At 38.6% G+C, this 25,631-nt stretch overlaps 1 protein-coding gene across 18 annotated transcripts in view; it reads right to left on the bottom strand.

Annotated features, from left to right (window-relative positions):
* The window catches only part of Birc6 (baculoviral IAP repeat containing 6), a 212,070-nt gene extending 195,005 nt beyond the window's left edge, over positions 1–17,065 (bottom strand). For 9 of the 18 annotated variants that reach the window (XM_078029413.1, XM_078029415.1, XM_078029408.1 and 6 more), the window contains exon 1: positions 16,664–17,041. In XM_078029413.1, coding sequence (XP_077885539.1) covers positions 16,664–16,988 — 325 coding nt within the window. In that variant the 5' untranslated portion in view covers positions 16,989–17,041. Of the gene's footprint in view, positions 1–16,663 lie in introns of all 18 variants that reach the window. The other 9 variants (XM_021724552.3, XM_021724551.3, XM_021724550.3 and 6 more) reach the window with 4 other exon arrangements.
* Positions 17,066–25,631: the final 8,566 nt, after the last annotated feature.

A 25,631-nucleotide genomic window follows, 5' to 3' on the forward strand; every position in this document is an offset into this window, starting at 1 on the left:
ATGCCTATAAACCCAGCTACTCAGGAGACTGAAAGAGAAGTATCTTAAATTCAAAGCCAGTTAGAGCAACTTAATGAGATCCTGTCTAAAAAATAAAATAAAAAGGGCTGGAGGTCCAGTGCAGTAGCACATGCCTGTAATCCCAGCAACTCAGGAGGTGAATAGGAGATCGAAAGCTCAAGGCCACCTTGGGCAATTTAGGAAGAAGCTGTCTTAGGGACTCAAAAAGAGCTGGGACTTGGGATATGGTTCAGTGGTTAAGTGCCCCTGAGTTCAATCACCAGTAACAAATAGAGATAGATAAATAGAGAGAGAGATAAGAAGGGTTGGGGATGTAGCTCAGTGGTAAAGCACCCCTAGGTTCAATCCCCATTACCTCAAAAACTAAATAAATAATGTTGGACAAGTCATATTACATGATTTTGTGACTTACCAAAAAAGCTATACTACCACAAGAAGTATGGTACTAGCACAGACATAGCACAATGGAATAGAATAGAATTCAGAGACAGAATTTTACAAACATACCATCTGATTTTTTTTGTGGGGGGGGGTATTTTATTTAGAGACAGGGTCTCACTGAGTTGCTTAGGCTCTCACTAAATTGCTAAGGCTGACTTTGAATCTGCAATCCTCCTGCCTCGGCCTCCTGAGCCACTGAGACATAGGCATGTGCCACCATACCCAGCAAAATTTACCATTTTAACCATTTATGTGTAGCAATCAATAGCATTAAGTACATTCACAATGTTGTATAAACATCTTTACTATCCATCTACAGAAGTGGATCCCTTTCCTTCAGCCCCTGGCAACCCTTAATCTGTTTTCTATGAATTTGACTATTCCAAGTACCTTATATGAATCATCATACAGTATATCATACAGTATGTTTCCTTTTGTGACTGTCTTATTTCATCTAGCATAATGTCTTCAAGGTTCATCCATAGTACAGCATGTGTCAGAATTCCATTCATTTTAACAATTTATACATCAGTGGATACTTAGGTTGCTTCCACCTTTTGTCTATTTAGAATACTGCTGCTTCAGTGAGCAGTGTGGCACACACCTATAATCCCAGCAGCTCAGTAGGCTAAGACAAGAGGATCTTGAGTTCAAAGTTGGCCTCAACAACTTAGGGAGGTACTAAGCAACTCAGTGAGACCCTTTCTCTAAATAAAATATAAATAGGGCTGGGAATGTGGCTCAGTGGTTAAGCACTCCTGAGTTCAATCCCTGACGCCCCCCACAAAAAAAAAAAGAAAGGAAAAATAAATACACACACACATATATGTTGTGGATGGACACAATACCTTTATTTTGTTTATTTATTTTTATGTGGTGCTGAGGATTGAACCCAGTGCCTCTCATATGTAAGGCAAGTGCTCTAGGCAAGTGCTCTATCACTGAGCCACAAACCCAGCCCCTTATTTGAGACAGAGTCTGCTAAATTGCCAAGACTGGCCTCAAACTTGTGATCCTCCTTCATCTTCCTGAGTAGTAGGAAATTACTAGTTTGATCACTATATTTGTTTTCCATAATAGCTACACCATTTTAAATATACTCCCACCAGCAGTGCACGAGAATTCTAATTTCTTCATGTTCTCACCAACACTTGTTATTCTGTTTTTTTGTTTTGTTTTGTTTTGTTTAATAGTAGCCACCCCAATGGGTGTAAAATAGTACCTTATTGTGGGGCCAGGGAGATATAACACCGTGGTAGAGTGCCTGCCTACCATGCATGAGGCACTGGATTTGATCCTCAAGATCACATAAAAACAAATAAAATAAAGGTATTGTGTCCATTAAAAAAAAAAAAAACAAACTTTTTTAAAATTTATTGTGATTTGGGTTGCATTTTGCTAACGATTAGTGACATTGAGCTTCTTTTCATATGCTTCTTAGGCATCTTCTTTGGAGAAATTTCTATTTAAATGCTTTCCCCATTTTTTTACTTTTTTTTTTAACTGTTGGCTTTTAGAAGTTCTCTATATATTCTGCATGTCAATCCCTTTTCAGAGATATGATTTGCAAATATTTTCTCCCATTTTAAGTATTGCCTTTGTACTGTTGATAGTGTAACTTCTGATTCACAAGATTTTTTTAAGTTTCATTAAATTCGATTTATTCATTTTCTTATGCAGTCTATGGTTCTGATACCATATTTTTAAAATAATCACTATCAAATATAATGTGATCAAGCTTTTCCCTATGGTGTTTTGTTTGTTATTGTTCGGTGGTTTCTGGTACTGGGGATTGAACCCAGGAGTGCTCTATCACAGATCTACACATGCAACCTTTATTTTTCATTTTCTGAGGTTAAATTACTCAAGTTAGTCTTAAACTTGCATCCTCTTGCCATAACCTCTGGAGTCTCTGAGATTACAAGTGTGCATCAACACGCCCAGCTTCTCCTATTTTTTTCTTATATTTTTAGAATTGCATCTCTTACTGGGTTCCCAGAACCAAAAAATTATATAGAAACGTAAAAAGCTCAAATGTTAACCCTGGCCACCTCTATGTAATAAAATAATAAGTGATTCCTCTTTTCCTTAGTCTATTTGACATGCTATAAATTATGTGACTTTTTTTAAACATTTATTTTTTTAGTTGTAGTTGGACACAATACTTTTATTTTGTTTATTTATTTTTATGTGGTGCTGAGGATCGATCCCAGGGCCTCACACATGTTAGGCAGGTGCTCCATCGCTGAGCCACAACCCCAGCCCCAATTATGTAAACTTTAGAATCGAAAATATGGAAAGAGTTTGTTTTCAAAAATTAACTACAAGACCTGGAGTTGTGGTTCACAGGTAGAGCACTCGCCTAACATGCGTGAGGCACTGGGTTCGATCCTCAGCACCACATAAAAGCAAAATAAAGATATTGTGTCTACCTATAACTAAAAAAATAAATGTGTTAAAAAAATTAGCTACGAACTGGAAGGGGACGAAGGGAGAGGTAGGGGCTTGGGGGCAGGAAAGAAAGTGGCATGCGATGGACATCATTACCCTAAGTATGACTTGCACATATGGACACTACAATCATGTCCAATAAGAGAAATGAAGTTGCGCTGCATTTGTGTACAATGGATCAAAATGCATTCTAATGTCATATATACCTAATTAGAATAAGTGCATTTAGTTTTAAAAAATTAGCTACAAGCTGTGTGTAGTGTCACATGCCTGTAATACCAGCAGTTCAGGAGGCTGAGACAGGAGGTTCGGGAATTCAAAGCCAGCCTCAACAACTCAGCAAGACCCTGTCTCTAAATTTAAAAACTGGGCGGGCTGGGGATGTGGCTCAAGCGGTAGCGCGCTCGCCTGGCATGCGTGCGGCCCGGGTTCAATCCTCAGCACCACATACAAACAAAGATGTTGTGTACGCCGAAAACTAAAAAATAAATAAAATATTAAAAAAAAAAAACTGGGGATGTTGCTCCGTGGTTGAGTGCCCTGGGTTCAATCCCTGGTACCAAAAAAAAAAAAAAAAAAAGGAAAAAGAAGGTGTAAAATCAAATGGTAGGTTCTCAAAAAGCTCTTAAGATATAATTTTTTAAATAAAACCATTGAATAAGAAAAAAGTTTGTTAGTTAAAACTCCAGCATTAAAAAACGAAGTAGTGGGCTGGGGTTGCAGATCAGTGGTACAGCGCTTGCCTAGCACGTGTGAGGCACTGGGTTTGATCATAAGCACCACATAAAAATAATTATTTGAAGGTATTGTATCCATCTACAACTAAACAAAAAAAATTTTTAAAAAGAAAGTATTTTTGTTAAACAAAACTTGATACACAACAAAGTCTGTAAAAGTTCAATGGTGGGACCATGAAGAAAAGATAACAATGATAAAATATAATGCAGGGATAGTATTGTTCTAGGCCAGAAAACCAAAACCTACCAAAGCATAGAAAAGGACCTTCAAAAGATACAAAATTATTCGAAGAAGAGTTCCACATTCCAATTCTCTTTATTCACTTTAACCAAAACTGCCACCAGACTCTCTTATTTTATTATAACCTTAAATGTGTGATATCAATTAAGAAAGTTTTGGAAGCAATCATCACTGAAAAATTTTCATAGATGGTACTAATCTCTAAAAACCTAGTATCCCCTGCAACACACTATGGGGTCTTTTTCAGATATCCAATCTGTCAGTTATATTTCTCAACAACTTAGGACAAACAGGTTATAATCTTCCTTCACAATGCTGATCTGGCTAAAGTAAACTTTGGGGTTTAACTTCCCTACCTGATGCTGCTCAAAGAACTCTTAATTGTCTGTAAATAAATAGTTGTTGTTGCATAAAGTTACCAATATGAGAAAGTAACTCAGCTATATCAATACAATTCTACAATTTATAGTGTGTGTTTATCTGAATTCTCATTTACAGTTCATATTTAAAAATACTCTTTTCTGTTAAACATAGGTAACACATATCTCCAAAATAATCATCACAGAGACCCATCATTCCTTACATACCCTATATTTTAAGTCATCCCTACTCAAATTCCACCCAAAATATGATGAAAATCCATCCAGCTGTTTGTGCCTACTCTAGTAACAGGCCAGCGGAAAATTCCTCTGATTATTATTTGCACTGCTGCTAACTCCCATCATTTAGATCTTTATTCAAATGCCACCCTAACTAGCACAAATTTAAAGACCTCTCAGACTCCCTAACAGCACAAACTTAACAAGCCATTCTTATACCAGCTTTAACATTCCTATGGCATTTATCACCACCTGACATTATAGTGTGGGTGTAACAGAGCTCTTCCCACTAAACCATCAGTTCCAGGAAAGCAAGTAGTTATCACCAGTACTTCATACACAATAAATTTTTCAAAAAAATCAACCACTTCATACAGTTTTGAAGAACTTTTTACTATATTAAGGTAGAGTGTGAGAAATGCAATACTCTTTAAGTTTTTTTATTTTTTTTTTTTAGTTGTAGATGGACACAATATCTTTATTTTATTTATTTATTTTTATGTGGTGCTGAGGATCAAACCAAGTGCATCATATGTACAACGCAGGTGCTCTACCGCTAAGCTACAGCCCCAGCCCTATTAGTTTGTTTTTACATAAAAACAAAAACATTTCTAGGCATAAAATAGCTGACCTGTTGACACAGATAGCCCACATCCCTGTCCTCCTATTCCCTTTCTTCTCTCCTTCCACATCCTCCAGTGTGAAATCATTCTCCTTGACTCTAGTGACTTAACTCAAAAGACCAAAAATTACAGAAAAAAAAAATGTTAAAAATACAAAGCAACAGAAACTTAGCCTTTGATATGCCCCTGCTACTCACAGACATATTTAAATATATACTCACTAAATACAAATTTAAGAACAGTAAGATAGGTTGTATTAGCAAAAGAAATTGAGAATATTTCAAGACTAAATAGAATATTATAGAAATCAAATAAAAACTTTCTCATTTATCCCACACATACAAAATAAGCTTGTTTATCTACGGTACTTATGTTAAAGTCTGAATCCCTAAATCCAACTGCACATTAGAACCAGCTGGCATGCTTTCTCAGGCAAGAGGGCAGGTATGCCTAGACTCCACTCCAGACCACTTAAATCAGAATACTGGAGCCCAAACAGAGTATTTTTTAAAAGCTCCCCTGATGATTCTCATGAACAAGCAAGACAGAGAACCACTGCCCTGTGCCATATCCCTTATCTTACTTCTCTCTCCTACTTCATAAATCAAAGTACAATAACAAATCATGAAGATTAAATTCCCAGTGCCCACACTAAATCTCAAAAACACTCGCATCTTCCTCATTGTAATATTTATATCATTTCCTCCCCAAAGTAAGCAATGTCTACTTGTAACATACATCCCTGATTTAACACACTCAAACTGAACAATGACTTTTTAGGAGCACTATTTTATAGACTGTTTTATATATCAACTGTTTCATTCTTTTTAGTTGTACCTCCATACAGTATAGAAACGAGTATTCATTTCTATACTTCTTTTTGTAATTTGCACCTTTATTATCTCGTCCATACCACAGAAGTTCATTTGTACTTTTGTGTACTCCTTATATTAAAGTGCTAAAGTTTAGCTCAGTGGTAGAGTGCTTGCCTCAGATGTGTGAGGTCCTGGGTTCAATCCTCAGTACCACATAAAAATAAATAAATAAATGTTATTGTGTGAAACTACAAAAAATAAATATTTTAAAAAATAAAAAATGAATAAAAATAAAGATATTGTGTCCATCTACAACTAAAAAAAATAAAGTGCTAAAGTTTATAAAGGGTTTCTACATTTATTACATAATCAGATATATATCTGGGAAAATATTATTGGTCCATTTTAATGATGGTAGCTCAGATGTGTCTTGCCAAAGGTACCCTCTTCATAATTACTATTTTTGTTATATCAACAGATTGAGGAAGAAATTTCAAATTCACCTTATTATCCTCACCTTAAAAACACATGTTGAACAGAACTATATAATTTAAAACACAAATACAAAAAAATAACATTTACTGATTTATTATGGTAGGTCAAGCAGTATTTTACAAATCAGTGCATTTAACTTTGCCAATAATTCAGTAAGTAATTATGAGGGCTGGGGATGTGGCTCAAGCAGTGGCGCGCTCGCCTGGCATGTGTGCGGCACAGGTTCAATCCTCAGCACCACATACAAAGATGTTGTGTCCGCCAAAAACTAAAAAATAAATATTAAAGATTCTCTCTCTCTCTCTCTCAAAAAAAAATAAATAAATAAACAAATCTTCTCTGGTTTTTTTTTTTAAAGTAATTATGAAACACACAGAAAGGATAAGCATGTTGACTAAAGTCACAGCTAGTAAGAGATGAAAAAGCAAATGGAAGTGAGCAAGGCAGTTCCTATCTGATATATGTAGAGCGACTCAAATGCTCAGGAGTCAACATCCTGAACAGCTAACTAGACTAGGCTTTCTCTCTAGTGCCTATGCCTTCCAAATTTTCAAGCTTCAACTGCTAAGGGTCTTCTGGACATCTCTACTTGGATGAACTTCAAAATACCTCTAAATTAACACAACCGAAAAATGTATTTGCATCTTACTTCAAGCTTTCTCCAACAAAAGCTAGTCACCCTATTTTCTTATACTACCTATCTGGATTAATAAACATCATCCATCCAGTAATGCAAAGAAGAATCCTAAGGATAATTTTCACCTTGTCAATTTCTCTCATTCTTCATGTTAACCAAATTATATTGTTTTTCCTTCTCAAACTGTCTTACATGATGTTCTCATCACTTCTCACAAACAGATATTAGCTTCATATCTCTCTAAATACAACTCTAATCATATCATAACCTACAATGGCTCCCTATTACTAATATCAAGTCCAAACTTCTTTAAAAAAAAAAAAGTGGTGCTGGGGGTATAGCTCAGTTGGAAGAATGCTTGTCTCTCAAGCCCAAGGCCCTGGGTTCAATCCCCAGCACCAAAAAAAAAAAAAAAAAAAAAAAGTGCTCTTATCCTTGCCTATAATTCTGCTTGGACCTTAACCATTCCCACATATACAATAAATGTCAACATCTTCAAAATACTTCTCTCTGTTCTTGAATTAATGATGTTTTTGAAGACCAGCGTCTGTTCACAAGGAAGTACCTAAATTTTCCTTCGTAGTATTTCCATCTTTCAAAACTGATTATAAAGGCTGCCTTCTTTTGAGAAGCTTTTCCAATTTCCCTTAGGTTGAAGAAACTCCCTCTGTATTCACAATTCCCTGCTCCATATTTACATGACATTCTGCATATCTATGCTACAGCACTTATGAAATTATGCTAAAATGGTTTACTAAAAGCATGTAGCATGCATTCAAAGACAAAAATATTACCTTAGTTATTTTGTATTCCCTGTGCCCAGCATATGTTCAATAAATGCCTGTGTTAATATCAGCCATCAGTTCTTTACTTCACCTTACATTTTTAATAATTCAAGTCCAGGGCTAGGGTTGTGGCTCAGTGGTAGAGCGCTTGCCTAGCACATGTGAGGCACTGGGTCTAATTATCAGCACCACATAAAAATAGATAAATAAAGGGGAAAAAATGTGGTCTAATGCTTTAAATAATAACAATAAATCAGGTCCAAAATAAATTAAGATATAGTTTATAACTCTCTTGGATACAAAAATTATTGCTCTTATGTCTACTACAATTCAGTCACATTTATGGAAAACTAAGAAAAAATTGCGTGTCCTAGAGCTGTGGCTCAGTGGTAGAGCGCTTGCCTAGCAGTCTGAGACACTGGGTTCAATCCTCAGCACCACTTAAAAATTAAAGAAATAAAGGCATTGTGTACATCTGCAACTAAATAAATGAATAAATAAATAAAAAGGAGGATATGCCAGGCACAGTATCATGTACCATCAATCCCAAATATTCAGGAGGCTGAAGTAAGAGGATCATAATTTAGCAAGACTCTGTATAAAAATAAAAAATAAAAAGGGCTGGGGGCGGGTGTGCTGGGGTTGTGGCTCAGTGGTAGAGTGCCTGTCTAGCACATGTAAGGTACTGGGTTCAATCCTCAGCACCATATAAGTAAATAAAGTTTAGGGGGAAAAAAGAGGGTCCGGAGGATGTAGTTCAGTAGTGGAATACCCAAATTCAATAACCAGCACAGCAAAAGAAAAAGAAAATCAGGGGTAGGGCAGAGGGGCTGAGAATGTAGCTGAGAACAACCCTCCTGGGTTTAATCCCCAGTGTTACTCTGCAAGGGGTGGGAGTGGGGGTTATGGCTTAATTGAGCCTTGGCTGCCAGGTTTCAAGGTCTCTCATATTGCCTCTCATTAATAAATCTAAAATACTAAAACAAAGATTAGAATAAATTCTTTGTCAGAGTAAAACCACCTTAGAGCATTCAATAGTTAGGATAAGTCTGAGGGGTAAAAGTAAAAATCTCAATAAAAATATAGGCTCTTTAAAACACAAACAAAACATTAAAAGGAGATCTTAGCATAATGCAAATTTACTATAACTAACTAGAGAAAAGTGCTTTGTTAACAAAACAGCAAACCTCTGACATTAACTAATTCATCACTTAATATCACCAAAGTCAGGTGACTGAAACAGAGCCTAACTGCTTAGACCAAAGAGATATTCTGCTGATTTAATTCTTTATAAAAGAACTGGATGCATCCAAGATAACTATCTTCTAGGGTTATTAGAAATTCCAAATTCAAGCCATATTTATTATCTCTCAAAGAAAAATTGATAAAAAGGTTGCATGCACCAAGTTAGTATGCAGGAAATAGAAAAAGGTTTGAATCACTTAAAATTTCCATTACTGGGAAATACTGCATTTTTTTCTAAAAATTTATTTCTTGAGGACCATGCAGGCTCCAGCATTTCTTGGAATAGGCAGCTATAGGTTTCAAGTTTGCTCAAGAGACAGGACAATCACAAGTTCAAGACCAGTCTCAGCAATTTAGTGAGGCCCCAAGCAACTTAGCAACACTCCATCTCAAAATAAAAAAATAAAAAGTCCTGGAGATGTGGCTCAGTGGTAAAGTACCTCTGGATTCAAGTCCCAGTACGACAAATAAACAATTTTTTTAAAAAAGAAGTTTCTAAATAAAGGGGGGGGGTGCACCAAATTGAAACTTCATTGAAGCTGGAGTAGAATATAAAGATCTTTTTTCTTATTTATTATAATTTTATAATTTTCTCTAATCAAAGTCAATATATACCTAGGAAAAAGGGAAAGGGAGATAATCTAAAAGAAACACAATGTTTGTCTAAAAATGCTGAGCAGCTTTTTACCTTTTCCACTGCAACACTGACCTGGAATCCACTTCAGAAACTAATTACACGTCTTCCTCCTATAATATATACACTATCCACTGATTACTATCCACACATATATCTTCATTTATTTATGTACATGTACTATATGAACAATCTATATATACACAGAGAACTAGTAATATCTTAAATTTATTCTATTTAGCCAAACCTATATACACAAAGATATTTATCCAAACTTAGATTACATTTGTTACCAACATTCATATTCCCACCCATACTTGAATGATATTTATCTATCCTCTGTATATAAACATAAATGAGTAAACTTTTTTAAAACAATCTTGTAGAGCATTACAATATTAAGCATCCAAGAGACACAAGAGAACTGGCATTTGCTGAGTAGCTACTATGTATTTGCCACTAACTGTTAGGTACTTTTAACATGTTTGACCACTTAATCTTCACAACTACCCTATTAAATATTAATTTTAATTCACAAATGAGGAAGCTGGGGTTCAGGAAGTTTAAGAAAGCTAGCTAAAACTTAGGATCACCTAACACATAAAGCCCATGCAGTCTCCACATATCCACAAAAAAACTTATTAAAAAACATAAAGTCGGGCATGGTGACATATGACACACAACTATAACCCCAGCAGCTCAGGAGGCTCAGTCAGGAGGTTTTTGAGTTCAAAGCCAGCCCCAGCAACCTACCAAGGTCCTAAGCAACTCAGAGATAGACCCTATCTTATCTCTAAATAAAATGCAAAAAAGGACAGGGGATTGGCTCAGTGGTTAATCCCTAGTATCAAAAAAATAAATAAAAAATAAAATAAACAATACAAAATGTACTATGATGGTTGGGCACAGTGGCACACACCTGTAATCCCCACAAGATTCTGAGGCAGGATGATCACAAGTTTGAGGCCAGCTTCAGCAACCTAATGAGGCCCTAAGCAACAATGCATCTCAAAATAAAAACATTAAAAGGGCTAGGGATGCAGTTCAGTGGTAAAGCACCCCTGGATTCAATCCCCAGTACCTGGGGAGGGGAGGTGCTCGGGGAGAGTACTATGTTGGGGGAGTGTGCTATTATAAGGAGTAAGAGAAAACACCACCAAGAATAATTAAATAAGACAATACCTTAATAATACCTATTCTTCTTCTTCTTTTTTTTTTTTTTTTTTTGGTATAAATACCTAGCCTTAGATGGGTTAGGCAAGGGCTCTACCACTGAGCTACAATCCCAGCCCCAAAGCCTTATTCTTACAACAAAGAAAACTAGATTGGTCTGCAGGAGATAGGAAAGTAGCAGGTTATGTTCAAAAGACTTTACAAAGAATATGAAAAGGCCTCAAGAAAAAAAGCAAGGTTATTTACTAAGAATTACAAGTAAATACAAGGAAACTATTTTGTGTATTTGATAAATACACTGCTCTATAAGCATTTTACAGGCATTAGTATTTAATTTTCAAAATACAACCGGGCTGGGGCTGGGGATGTGGCTCAAGCGGTAGCGCGCTCGCCTGGCATGCGTGCGGCCCAGGTTTGATCCTCAGCACCACATACAAACAAAGATGTTGTGTCCGCAGAAAACTAAAAAATAAACATTAAAAATTCTCTCTCTCTCTCTCTCTCTCTCTCTCTCTCTCTCTCTCTCTCTCCTCTCTCACTCTCTCTTTTAAAAAAAAAAAAAAAAAAACGGGCTGGGGATGTGGCTCAGTGATAGAACATCTGCCTGGCATGTTCAAGGCTCTGGGTTTGATTCCCAGCACTGAAAAAATAAATCAATAAAAATTAGTACAATTATCATTCCCATTTTGCAAATGGGGAAACTGAAACAAATGTTGAATAATTTAGTCAAGGTTACACTGTTACTAAACTAAAACAAAAAACATAATTTTAACTGGAGCCAACTGTCTGGAGAGCCAAGCTACTTCTTATCATGCTGAACTGCATGAACTGGCAACAGCAAGAGAAGGGGGCAAATCTAGGTATGTAAACAGCATGGTCAAGTGGTATATATAACTTTTTTATTTTTAAAACCCAATTTAGCAAATAAACATAAAAAGGAGGCAAATGAACATATAAAAAGATGTTCAACCTTGTATGGCATTAGAGAATCGCAAATTAAAAGATACCTCTAAACACCTGTCAGATTCTGACCAAAATCTGGTGTTTAGAGCTATCTGTTTTAATCTGCTAATAGTGATTCACAAGATTTTTAAATTTTCATTAAGTTCAATTTGTTCATTTTCTTATGCCACCCAGAATCTCATTTGTTGCTGGTGAGAACATAAAATGGTATAGCCACTCAGGAGGACAGTTTGGCAGTTTCTTGGACAAGCAAGCATATTCTTACTGTATATGATTCTCCATCAACCAAACACTTTAGAATTGACCCAAATTAATTGAAAAGTTGCATACTACTCTATTATCAGTAAAACTCTATGTATATAGTAACCCCCTATTTATCCCCTTACAAAGATGTCTTTCCCTGTGGTAGAAAGGGAGGAGGTAGTTCACTGCCTACCCACACAAAGTATTGCACACAGATTTTTACAGCAGCTTTATTTATAATTGCTAACACTTAGAAGCTAACAAGAAGTCCTTCCAAACAGGAATGGGTACATAAACTATGGTATATCCACATAATGGAATATTATTCAGTGCTTTAAAAAAAATAGCTATCAGGGCTGGGGATGTGGCTCAAGCGGTAGCGCGTTTGCCTGGCATGCCTGCAGCCTGGGTTCGATCCTCAGCACCACATACAAACAAAGATGCTGTGTCCGCCGAAGACTAAAAAATAAATATTAAAAAAAAAATTCTCTCTCTCTCTCTCTCCCCTCTCTCTCTCTCTTTAAAAAACAAAATAGCTATCAAACCATGAAAAGTCATGGAAAAACCTTAAATGCATACACTACTTGAAAGAAGCCAGTGATTCCAACAATGACATTCTGAGAAAGACAAAACTAAAAGACAGTAAAATGATCAGTGGTTGCCAGAGGTGAAAAGAGAAGGAAGAATGAAAAGACAGAGCAGAGGATATTTAGGACAATGAAACTATTCAGTATGGTAGTATAATGGTGAATATGTATAATTGCCCAAACCCTTAGACTATTCAACACCTATGTAAAATATGGAGTTTGGGTGATCATTTTTTAATGTAACAACTATACCACTGTGGTATCCCCTGTTCATAGTAGGGAAGGTTGTGAAGGTGTAGGGCCAGAGGATACATGGAACTCTGCAATTTCTGCTCAATTTTGCTGTGAACCTAAAAACTGCTCTAAAAAATAGAGTCTACTTTTTTAAAAGTCAGGGAATGTCTTTATTTGGCAATTAGTATATAAAGAAGCATCTATTCAAAGCACTTATTAGTATACATACATGCTTCAAATCAAAAATATTTGAGTGAGCCAGGCACAATGGTGCATACCTGTAACAGCTCAAGAGGCTGAGGCAGGAGGATTGCTAGTTTAAAGCCAACCTCAACAACTTAGCAATGCCCTGAGCAACTCAGCGAGATCCTGTCTCAAAACAAAAAAGTAAAAAGGGCTGTGTATGTAACTCAGAAGCTAAGCACCGCTGGGTTAAATCCCCAGTACCCCCCACCCAAATATATATATAGATATTTGAATATTTTGTAAGAAGCATCCTGTAGAGAAAATTATAAACAAGCAGACAAGATACCTACTAAGAGATTTTTATAATTGCTGAAATATGAGAAACAAACCTACAAAAAAGCAAAATAAAATGAAACTTGAATATTCAAAACAGCAGAAACAGCACACTGCCAAATTACTAAAATGGACATTAACAGAACAATATGTACTCAGGGGTTCCTTGCTGGCCAAAGGGTTCAGGAAGTTGAAATATGCTCTGAGCCACAAAAAAATGAGTAAGACTTGTCTGATTGGAGAGAACTGATGCATTCCAACAAAGAGCAAAAGTAATATAGTCGGGAGTATGTGGGGAGTTAAATGGACCAGTTTCACAAAACAAATCAGAGATAAAGAGAATCAAACAGGCCAAACTATGGAGGTCACTGAATACCCCCCAGCCCAGGAACCAGCTCAGGTCATCAAAAACCTTAACTCTTAAAACACTAACAAATCTTGCCTAACCTACATATATCTTGACAGCTCTTAATGTAGTGAAAATTTATAAAACAATCATTGGAAGACCTATTCTAGATATTTAAAAAAAAAATCTTTACCACCAAACTGAATACATATACATACAAGTCCTGTTCCAATCCTTCAATTTCCAACTTACACTAACAGGCTACCTATAAACCTATAAGCTAAACCCTGTGCATCCATAAGGCATGATATTCTATCACCTAATAAACTTCATATGGTTGGTTACCCCACTCTTTATCCCCTTACACAAAGATGTCTTTCTCTGGGGTAGAAGAGAAGGTGGCTCACTGCCCATGAACTGAAAAGAGGGGTTATGTTAGAACCATGGTGGACTACTGGAACCTTATTCTATTTTTAGTACTGTCACCCTCTATTAACCATTAAAAACAAATCAAGTAAATACCTACATATTCCAGGTTAAAAACAAAATGCAGCATTCCCTTCCCAATGGTCTAAATACATTAGAGACACAGACTCTATATAACCTCTGGTAATTGATAATAATAAACTTTAGTTCTCATATGTAAAATGTTTCAAATTTATCCATTGTTACTTTTCAACTTTTGTCCTGCAATCTTTTTGTTCTATTAGCCATTAAACTCCTCTATATACTCAATCCTCATGCATGGGCATCTGCAGCTGCATCACATCCCATACTTTTCTTATTAACAAATGGCACAATATACCCCAACTAAGATATTACAAATCAGTGCTGGTTTATGCATATATCTTTATATTTATATTGTACACCTAAAACCCTCCTCTTTAACAATCTACCCCTCCAGTGGTTATTTTCTTCCTTTCCATTTTCAGGCATATAAATATACAACCATTTTAAGAAACCCTGCCACACATTATTTTCTCGAACATAGCCTACACACACACACACACACACACACACACACACACACACACACACAATATGAAACTCCTCCTACCCAAAATACTTCAATATTTTTATTATTCTGAATTTCTGTAGAAATTTTAGCATTTATATACTATAATATCATTTACTCAGAGCTAAAGAATCATGAAAAATAATATCAGATATGAGACATGTATGAAAATGATAAAACCAAATCAGGGATATTTATGGAGGAGGGAGAGTTAAATGGAAAGAAATCCAGGAGGGACACAAAGGAAGATTCTACTTTATTTCCAATTTTTTATTTCTGATGGTGAGTTGGAGATATGTGGTTGTTCGCTGTTAATTACTCTTTTTTCCTCTTCATTTCTGAAATATTTTCAATGAATTTTTTAAAAGGAAGATACCCAATTACTAATGAGCATCTCCCTCACAGTGACAAGCTGTTATACCCAAATTGCAGTAATTGATTGGTGCTACATCTGGGACCCTTTCTGTCATTTACCTAAACCAAGAAAAGAAAAAATTACAAGTCTATGATCCAAAACTTTCACTTAAACATATCTCTTAGATACATATATCTGGTTTACATTCTGTAACTATATACAAACTAGTTCTTTCCCAAGTGACACATGAACAAAAATCTCTACTTTCACCTCTGTATTCATAAATTGCCAATTACTCTTTTAAATGCCTTATTACACAGTAACTTTTCTTTATTTGTCTATGTTAAAATACAAGTAAACTGGGAGAGCACATAACTACCTCCACTGGCTAAATATTACTGCATACATTATCTCTCTATGCATGGGTCTAACTCACTCATACAATAATTTTTCAATCTTAACCTATAAGATCTAAATTAAGCCACTCGTCATTTAACCACAAATGGAATGTCACCTCAGCGAAATGTTAACTTAGCCAGGGCAATTCCAAAACACTCTAGTCTGTCCTCTAAGAGTTCAACCTCATGCATTCCAAAAGTCCTATCCCTAGACCAACGTCTACACCACCCAGAAGTACTGTCCTCCAATGGGAGACTCAGACAAACGTCCAAATCCCAATTTTTTGGCTAACTGTGATAAAACAAGTTGAGAGGGCGTGAAGTATCACCTAATTACAAACCGAAAAGAACCGGTACTTCATACACCCCAGATCCTAAACTTCTAGGTACTGGAGCCTAGCAGAAGTTGAAAGCCCAGAGCTAGAGAACTGGGTCTATTCTAGCTGTCTTGCCAGACTGAGACTAGTCTACTCAACAGTTCAGGCAGCTGGCCCGCCTACTTCCCTCCCCGCCCCCACCCCAGGCCCGCCCCACCCCCACCCCAGGCGCGAAGCCCGCTGTGAGTCCCCGCACCTGCGGGACCCAAGAACAGCCGGCCGGCCACTTCTCTCCAGGAACTCTGGGCTCGGAAGCCGGTTCGGACGCTTCGCGCCCCTTGCCTCCGGCCACCAACCTCTCCCGCCGGGATCAACCCTTTGAGCCTTTCGCTCTCTCATCTAGCAGAGCGCAGTCCCGACACCTTCTCCACCACCCAGGTGGGGGGCTTGCCTTCTCCAGCGCCGAGCTTCGAGGCCTCTTTCTCCACTTTCAGAGGACCAAGCCAGACCGGACGCTCACGGCCCTAAAGGCAACTCCCACCATTCCCCGACTCGCCGGTCTTTCCTTCCCAGCTGCTGCCGCCGAAGCAGCCAAGCCCTAAGGTCCTCTTCCGTCAGCTTTCGGGCCTCCCTTCACTACCTGGCCCGAGCCCCTAGCCCTGCCCTCCCGCAACCCCGCTTCCCTTCGAAGGCCGAGCTTCGGGGCTGGGCGGCTTCCCTGCCCGGCATCCGCCCGCCCGGCTCCTCCCGCAGCCGACACAGCCCCCGTCTGGCTTGCGGCACACTCACCGCTAAGCGCTGAGGCCTGCAGGGTGGCCCCCGAGGTGCCGTCGATGACTTTGATGGTCCCGCGGCTGGTGACGGCCAGGATGGCGTTGAGCGCTGGGTGGTAGGAGAGACTGTGCAGCCCGTCGGCGTCGCAGCGCATGCAGCCGTCCCGCAGCACCAGCCACTCCGAGACCCCGGCCGCTCCCGCCCCCGCCGCCGAAGAGCAGCCCGGGCCCGAGGCCGCCGCAGCCGCAGCCGCCATCTTCCGGCCTGCGCTCAGCACAATCACACTGGGAAGCGGCTCAGTGACAGTCCCGGGAGGTGCAGCACCACCGCCAGTCACCATCCGGGGCCAGGGGGCAAGCGGAGCGCGTTAGCCGGAAGTGAAGTCAGGCGCCCGCACGCACGCGGAACGTCGGCCGCCCGGCCGGAGGGGCCAAAGTCGAAGAGAGGCTGGCGGGGGAGGGGAGAAGGAGCGATAGGGGCGGGACTCGGGGCGGGGCGGGGGAGGCCGGCGGGCGGAGCATGCGCGAGAGGTTCCACGCGTGCCACGAGCCGCTGGCCAGGCCAGTTCCGTGTCCACGACGTCCCAGTTTCTCCCTGTGCACCCGGGGAGTGGCCTCTCAACGCGCCTGGCTTGGTGCATTTCCGCTAAGCGGGGACCCCCGGCCGGTGCGACCTGTCTGGTACACCCTGAGGCCCTTCGCAGCGATTCCTGCTGTTTCGGACCGTTCTTAGTTGGCGTGGTGCAACTGTTCGGCGGTGTCAGAAGCAGACCTTGGTCTGGCCTGGGCTCTAGTCTTAGAGTGAACTCTCTGTGAAGCCTGTAGTTTGGAATTGAAAGAACCGAAAGACCCTCCAAACCCGTACCCTTTACGTTTGAGTTCCCTATTTCCAAATCTTTACTGAACAGAAATACCAGATGTGAGGTGCTGGAAGCATACAATGAAACTTAGTTTCTCTTTCATTTGAGATAACTTAAGCTATGTTAATAGGTTTTTGTGGGTATTGGAGGAATAAAAAGGATTCTAGTTGGGCTGGAGATGTAGCTCAGTGGTAATGCTAACACTAACCTGTATGAGGCTGTGGGTTGTACACCCAGCACCATGGGGAAAATTACTATAGTCCATTTTATACTATGGTCAAAAAAATTAATAGTCAATTTACTATAGTTGAACAACTTGTTTTAATTTTTTTTTGGGGGGGAGCGGGTACTGGGCATTGAACCCAAGGGTGCTTTATCAGTGAGCTACATCCCCAGTCCTTTTTTTTTTTTTTTTTTTTTTTTTTAAGGCAACGTTGCTTAGAGCCTCGCTAAATTGCTAAGTCTGGCCATGAACTTGGGATTCTCCTGTCTCAGCCTCCCCAGACCATTACTGGGATGATGGAAGTGTGCCACCACGCCCGGCCCTTTTAACATTTTAACCTGAAATAATCATTAGATTCACAGTTATTTGCAAATGCAGGAAGACCTTTTTGACTCCCCTTAAATCCACAACTCCTGTGTGACCATGTGAAAAGTATTGGTTACACCTACACTTAAGGACAATCTATAAAGTATCTGACCGCTCCAGCACAGTGGGGCATGCCTGTAATCCCAGCGACTAGAGAGGATAAGACAGAAGAATCAAAGCCAAAGAGTTCAAAGCCAGCCTCAGCAAAAGCCAGGCGCTAACCAACTCAGTGAGACCCTGTCTCTAAATAAAATAGAAAATAGAACTGGGGATGTGGCTTAGTGATTGAGTACCCCTGAGTTCAACCTCCCACCCCCTGGAAAAAAAAAAAAAAAAGGAAATCACAATGCCCTTGCAAAGATTAAGGATCATTCATAAAATGTAGAATAACTTCCAGCATATATTAGGTGTTCAGTAAAAGTTATGAAAAGTTAATTGCCTTCTCACATTCCTACAGACTTCCTTTAGAAAATATTTATGGGTTATCTCAACTGCATTTTAAATTGTTAATTCATATGCAAAGTTGCATAATCTATATAAATTTCATTTTGGAATCACAAATATTCCTTTTTTTTTCTTTTTTTAAATGTTGGGAAGCAATACAATGAAGTCAGAAAAATCTCAAGGATTAAATTCTGAGTGAACATTTGATTTTTAGTCAGTATTGCAGCATTGATCACCCCTATTAGCCTGGGCAAGTCACTGACACATTCTGAGAATGTTTCACCAAGTATAAAATGAAGATGATAAAATTTCTTATCCTGCTTGCTTAAGATTGTTGTAAGTTACAAAACGTTAAAAACTGAAATACAAAGAAGTAAAATGGCTTATCCAAGGTCTCACTACTTATAGGGTAAGGCTAGCAGTAAACTAACTTTTGAACTATGGAAGTTGGACTCCAGAACCCACGCTCTAACCTAAGCTGCTTCTTCAAAACTTGTGTCTTGAGGTCTAGGACTACAAATCATCAAATCCAAATGTAACTAGGCTGAAACCGTTTCTAAATCATCAGGACATAAGTAGGAAAACTGCCATTTCAAAGTTCTTAAGATCTCTGTTGGCCAAACTGTCCTTTAATCTGAAAGATCAAGCCTCCAATGCAAATCAAGCCCCCATCTTACTGACAGGAAAAACAACTTCTAGAAAACTGAACGCTAAATTTAAACTGTGCTTTAATGTTGTGCTATATTGAGTAGAACTGAGCAAGAGTTTTATCTGTTGGCCTGTGTTACTGTTTCTTTTTGAGAAAAGTATTTCTTTTCTATGAATTTAGACTGCTTTTGCCTTTAAGCTCTTATTCTCCAAAGCTTTTTACCCAGAAGACTTTCTGAAATAAAACACCTCCATGATCAAAGAAATTTGGGAAGCAATTCCCTGTGTATTTCTCCTCTGGGGAGATTTATAACATACATTAACATATCAAAAGCACTGAGCTATTTTGTGATAAGGAATCCTATTTAACCTCCTTTAACCAATATTTCACAAACTCATGATCATAGAATACAGCAAAACAAGAGTTTGAAGCAGCACCTTTTAGCACAACTTATTGTTTTTGTGAACATATGTTTTTGTTTGAGGACTTACTGAGATCTCAAAGACTACAATTAAGAGGTTCCAGACCCTTGTCCAGTTTCCCTGAAGTGAAGTGATTATAAAAGTACAACTGGACAAGACCAGGTTGAAATCAACATCAACTGTGATAAGGAATCTGTGTTTCTGTATGTGGTATTGAGAGCAAATACTCCCAACATTAAAAAATGTAGTGATTTTCATGGTTAGTCTTTATTTATTTGTTTGTTTTTGAGGTACTGAGGATTGAACCCAAGACTTCACACATGCTAGAAAAGCACTCGACCACCAACCCATATCTCCATCCCTAGTTAGTCTATTTTCAAGTAAAGGCTTTTTGAGAACCTCCAACCAAAACATTATGGGCATAGGTGGTGATTCCTTAAAGGAAGAAGAAATTCCTTCTCATTGGCAGTAATTATGACTTGGATCTGAAATGTCTTTTTTTTTTTCTTTTTTCTTTTTTTCTTTTTTTTTTTTTTTTTGGTACTAGGGATTGAACTCAAGGGCACTTAACCACTGTGTCACAACCCCAGCCCTTTTTTTATATTTTTATTTAGAGACAGGGTCCTGCTGGGTTGCTTAGGACCTCTGTTTAAATTACTGAAGATGGCTTTGAACTCACAATTCTCCTGCCTCAGCCTCCCCAGCAGTTGGGATTATAGATGTGAGCTACTGTTCCCAATTTGGAATATCTTCTGAAGTCCTTCCACCATGATGTTCTGCCTTCACAGGCCCAGAGCAATGAAGCCATCCCATCATGGACTGAAACCTATGTAACTGTGAGCCAAAATAAATCTTTCCTCCTTTAATTTGTTGGTGTCAGATAGTTTGATCACAGCAACAAAAAGCTGACTAATTCACCAATAATTCCAGAAAAAGGAATTTCCTGGAATCAGAAATGTGGACTCAGAAAGCAAGCCTGATTGACACAGAAAAAGCATGGAATAAAACCCAACACCCATTCATGGAGGAAAAAGAAAAAAGTTCAGCAAACTAAAAATAAAGGGAAATTTCCTCAACTTGATTAAAAAAAAAAAAAGCAAAAAAACCCTACATCTAACAATACTTAACAGTGAAAGACTAAATGCTGTCCCTCTAAAATTAGGGACAAGTAATGGAAGTCCACTATCAACCACTCTTTCAACACATTACTGGAATTTCTAGTACTTACTGGGAATCACTACAACAGACAAGAAAAGGAAATAAAAAGTAGAGAGAGCAGTTTCTCACTCCACCTCTCTACCCCTTTGAAGACTGGTAGGGATCAAGTAGCTAGGAGGAAGAGTAGAGTCAAGCCTAAAATAAATAAGCTGCCCTAGAAGAGAGGACAGAGGACAGCAGAGGCCTTGGTTGATTGGAGGCCTGTGTCTGAAGTTATACAACATCAGCAGAGAGAGAAGTAGGGCTGATTATGGAGTTTACAGAGCAAACACCACTCCTAAAGATTCCTTGTTAGAACTTGGGATATAGCTCAGTGATAGAGCACTTGCCTAGTTTGTCTAAGTCCCCGGGTTTGATTCCCAGTATCACTGGTGGGGAGAGGGTCCTTGATAAATAGCAGGGGGAACACTGGAATGGGTGGCTAACGTTATGCGATAGTAAATTTGGGCACATCAATACCATATACCTACATTTGAACCATATGCAAACATTGCACTAAACTGTTGAGATTTATAAGAGGATCTAAAAAACAAAGAAGGTCTCAAATTTTTTTTTTTTTAAAGAGAGAGTGAGAGACAGAGGGGGACAGAGAGAGAGAGAGAGAATTTTTTTTAACATTTATTTAGTTTTTCTTAGTTCTTGGCGGACACAACATCTTTGTTGGTATGTGGTGCTGCTGAGGATCGAACCCGGGCCGCACGCATGCTAGGCGAGCGCGCTACCGCTTGAGCCACATCCCCAGCCCCTCAAATTTTTATAGTAAAATTGATATTAGGGCCACTACTAAAATAAGTGTTCATGGGGCTGGGGTTGTGGCTCAAGCGGTAGCGCGCTTGCCTGGCATGCGTGCGGCCCGGGTTCGATCTTCAGCACCACATACCAACAAAGATGTTGTGTCCGCCGAGAACACAGAAAAAATTATCTCTCTCTCTCTCTCCTCTCTCTCCTCTCTCACTCTCTCTTAAAAAAAAAAAAAACTATCATAAGTGTGTAATAAAGACAGTACAGAAATCTTGTTTCTAGAATAAAGAATGACAACAATTTAAAAAAAATAAAATAAATGTTTATGAAAATGTAGAAAAATTGGAATCCTTGTGCAGTAGTGGAAGCAATGTAAAATGGTGTAGCCATTGTGTAAAACAGCATGACAGTTCCTCAAAAAGTTAAAAATAGAATTGCTGTATGACCTAGCAATTCTACTTCTGAATATACATCCAAATGAATTAAAAGCAGGGATTCGAAGAGATATTTGCCCATGGTGATCATAAGAACATTATTCACAACAGCTAACATTTGAAAGTAACATAAGTGTCCACTAAAGGATGAGCAAAATGTGTTCTCTACATTTTATGGAATTTTGAATTCTCAAAATTTTGAATCCTCAAAAGAAAGGAAATTCTGACACATGCTACAACATGGGTGCATCCTCAGAACGTTATGATAAGTAAAACAGACCAGACACAAAAGGACAAATACTATATGGTTTTACTTATAAGACACCTAGAATAGTCAAAGACAGACACACAAAGTAGAATAATGGTTGCCAGGAGCTGGGGATAGGAAAGAATGTAGTTTTTTTTTAAATATATATTTTATTAGTTATTGATGGATCTTTATGTATTTATTTATTTGTGGTGCTGAGAATCGAACCCAATGACTCACACATGATAGGCGAGCACTCTACCACTGAGCTACAGCCTCAGCCCAAAATTGGAGATTTAGTGTTTAATAGGTACAGAATTTCAGTTTTGCAAAATGAAATGTGTTCTGAGGACAGATGATGGTAAGGTGGCAAACCAGTGTAAATATGTTTAATGCCACTAAACTGTACACTAAAAATGGTTAATATGGGCTGGGTGCAGTGGTACATGCCTGTAATCCCAGTGACTCAGGAGGCTGAGACATGAAGATCCCGAGTTTGAGACCAAGCTCAGCAATTTAGCAAGGCTCTGTCTCAAACTTAAAAAAAAAAAAAAAAAAAAAGTGGGGCGGGGTACTGGGGATATAGATCAGTAGTGAAGCATTCCTGGGTTCAATCCCCAGTACCAAAAATAATAATAATAGTAACGTTAATATGGTACAACAACAGCATATCTATTAGAATGATTAGAATGACTAAGGTCCAAAAACCTGATCATACCAAACACTAGTCAGGATGTGAAGCAATAGGAACTCTCATTAGATACTGATAAGAATGCAAAATGGTAAAAACACTTTCAAAGATAGTTTAGCAGTTTCTGTGTTCTTTGAGATTTTGTTTTGGTTTTATTTTTTCAGTGCTGGGCATTGAACCTCTGACTCACTTGTAGTGTTCTACTACTAAGTTAACCCACAACCTCTGATTATGAAATTTTCTCAAAAAACTAAACATAGTCTTAACAAGTGACCCAGAAATCACACTTCTAAGTATTTATCCAGTTCAGATGAAATTTATGTCCCCAAAAAACCTGTACAGCCTGGCCCAGTGGTGCACACCTGTAATCCCAGCAGCTGGTGAGGCTGAGACAGGAGAATTGCAAGTTCAAAGCCAGCCTCAGCAATGGCGAGGCACTAAGCAACTCAGTGAGACCCTGTCTCTAAATAAAATACAAAATAGGGCTGGGGATGTGGCTCAGTGAGCGAGTGCCTCTGAGTTCAATCCCCAGTACCAAAAAAACAAAAAACAAAAAACAAAAAAAACCCTGTACATGAAGATTTATAGCAGCTTTATTCATAATCACTCAAAACTGAAAGCAACTAACGTGTGCTTTAACAGATGAACGATTAAACTGTGGTACACCCATATAATGGAAGGTTGTTCAGGGATTAAAAGAAATGACCTAGGCTGGGGCGGGGGCTCAGTGGTAGAGCACTAGCCTAGAATGTGTGAGGCACTGGGTTTGATCCTCAGCACCACATAAAAATAAAAGTATTGAGTCCACCTACAACTAAAAAATAAATGTTTAAAAAAGAAAGAAAGAAAAAAGAAAGAAAGAAAAGAAAGGAAGGAAGGAAGGAAGGAAGGAAGGAAGGAAGGAAGGAAGGAAGGAAGGAAGGAAGGAAGGAAGGACCTCTCTAGGCTGAGGATATAGCTCAGTGGAAGGGAACTTGCCTAGTAAAGGAGAGGCCCAGAGTTCAATCCCCAATATGGCAAAAAAGGAAAGAAAGGAAAGAAGGAAGATTAGTTATTAAGCAAAAAAGACATAGAGGAACCTTAAATACATGTTGTTTAATTTAAAAAGCCAATCTAAAAAGGCTTAATATTGGCTAGGTGCGGTGGCACATGCCTATAATCCCAGCTGCTAGGGAGGATGAGGCAGGAGGATCATGAGTTCAAAGCCAGCCTCTGCAATGGTGAGATGCTAATCAACTCAGTGAGACCCTGTCTCTAAATAAAATATAAAATAGGGCTAGAGATGTGGCTCAGTGGTTGAGTGCCCCTGAGTTCAATCCCTGACCCCCAAAAATAAAAATAAAAAAGGCTTAATATTGTATGATTCCAACTACTGTATATGACATTCTGCAAAACTATAGAGACAATAGAAAGATCAGTTGTTGCCAGGGGTCAAGGAGGCTGAGGCAGGAGGATCAAAGTTCAAGAACAGCCTCAACAACTTAGTAAGACAGTTTCAAAATAAAATAAAAAGGACTGGGATGTAGCTTAGTGGTAGAGCACTCTGGAACTCCAGTACTGCAGAATATAAATCTTAAAAAAATAATAATAAACTTTTTTCCAAGATGGGGAGGAGAGGGATAAAAAGGAAGGAAATATGTAAGACAAAGGGGTAAGGACTGAAACTATTCTGTGTGATATCACAATGGTGGATATGTGACATTCACACATTTGTCATAACCAACAGAACTGTTCAACACAAAGAAGGAAACTTAATGTAAAATACTGACTTGGTAAAAATATGTATCAGTGCTGGGTGTGGTGATGGTGCATGCCTGTAATTCCAGCAGATTAGGAGACTGAGGTAAGAATATCATGAGTTCAAAGCCAGACTCAGCAAAAGCAAAGCACTAAGTGAAGTTACTCAATCCCCCCACCCCCCCAAAAAATGCCAAATGTTTTCTTTGATATAAGGAGGCTGATTCCTAGTGGGATAAGGAGCAGGAGCATGGGAGGAATAGACGAACTCTAGATAGGGCAGAGGTGTTGGAAGGGAAGAGAGGGAGCATGGGGTTATTAATAATGGTGGAATGTGATGATCATTATTATCCAAAGTACAAGAATAAAGACACAAATTGGTGTTAATATACTGTGTATACAACCAGAGATATGAAAAATTGTGCTCTATATGTGTAATAAGAATTGTAATGCATTATACTGTCATATATAAATAAAAAATTTTAAAAATCATTATAAGCTGATAGTAGTGAATTAAAAAAAAAAGCAAGGCACTAAGCAATCAGTGAGACCCTGTCTTTAAATAAAATATAAAATAGGGGGCTGGGATTGTGGCTCAGTGGTAGAGCGCTTGCTTAGCACGGGCAGGACCCGTGCTAAGAGCTGGGAGTATGCCTCAGTGGTTAGGTGCTCCTGGGTTCAATCCCTGGTGTGTGTGTGTGTGTGTGTGTGTGTGTGTGTGTGTGTGTGTTCATTTATTGTAACAAATATACAATGCTAATGCAAAATGTTAATAAGAGGGGAAAGAGTGCAGGGAAAAGGACACATGGAAATTCTCTATGCTAACTCATTTTCTGTAATTCTAAAATTATCCTAAAAATGTAAGTCTAGGGCTAGAGTTGTTGCTCAGAGGTAGAGGGCTTGCCTAGCATGCCCAAGATTCTGGTTTTGATTCTTAGTACCACAAAAAATA

The sequence above is a fragment of the Ictidomys tridecemlineatus genome, chromosome 12, assembly GCF_052094955.1.
Source record: "Ictidomys tridecemlineatus isolate mIctTri1 chromosome 12, mIctTri1.hap1, whole genome shotgun sequence".
Lineage (NCBI taxonomy): Eukaryota > Metazoa > Chordata > Mammalia > Rodentia > Sciuridae > Ictidomys > Ictidomys tridecemlineatus.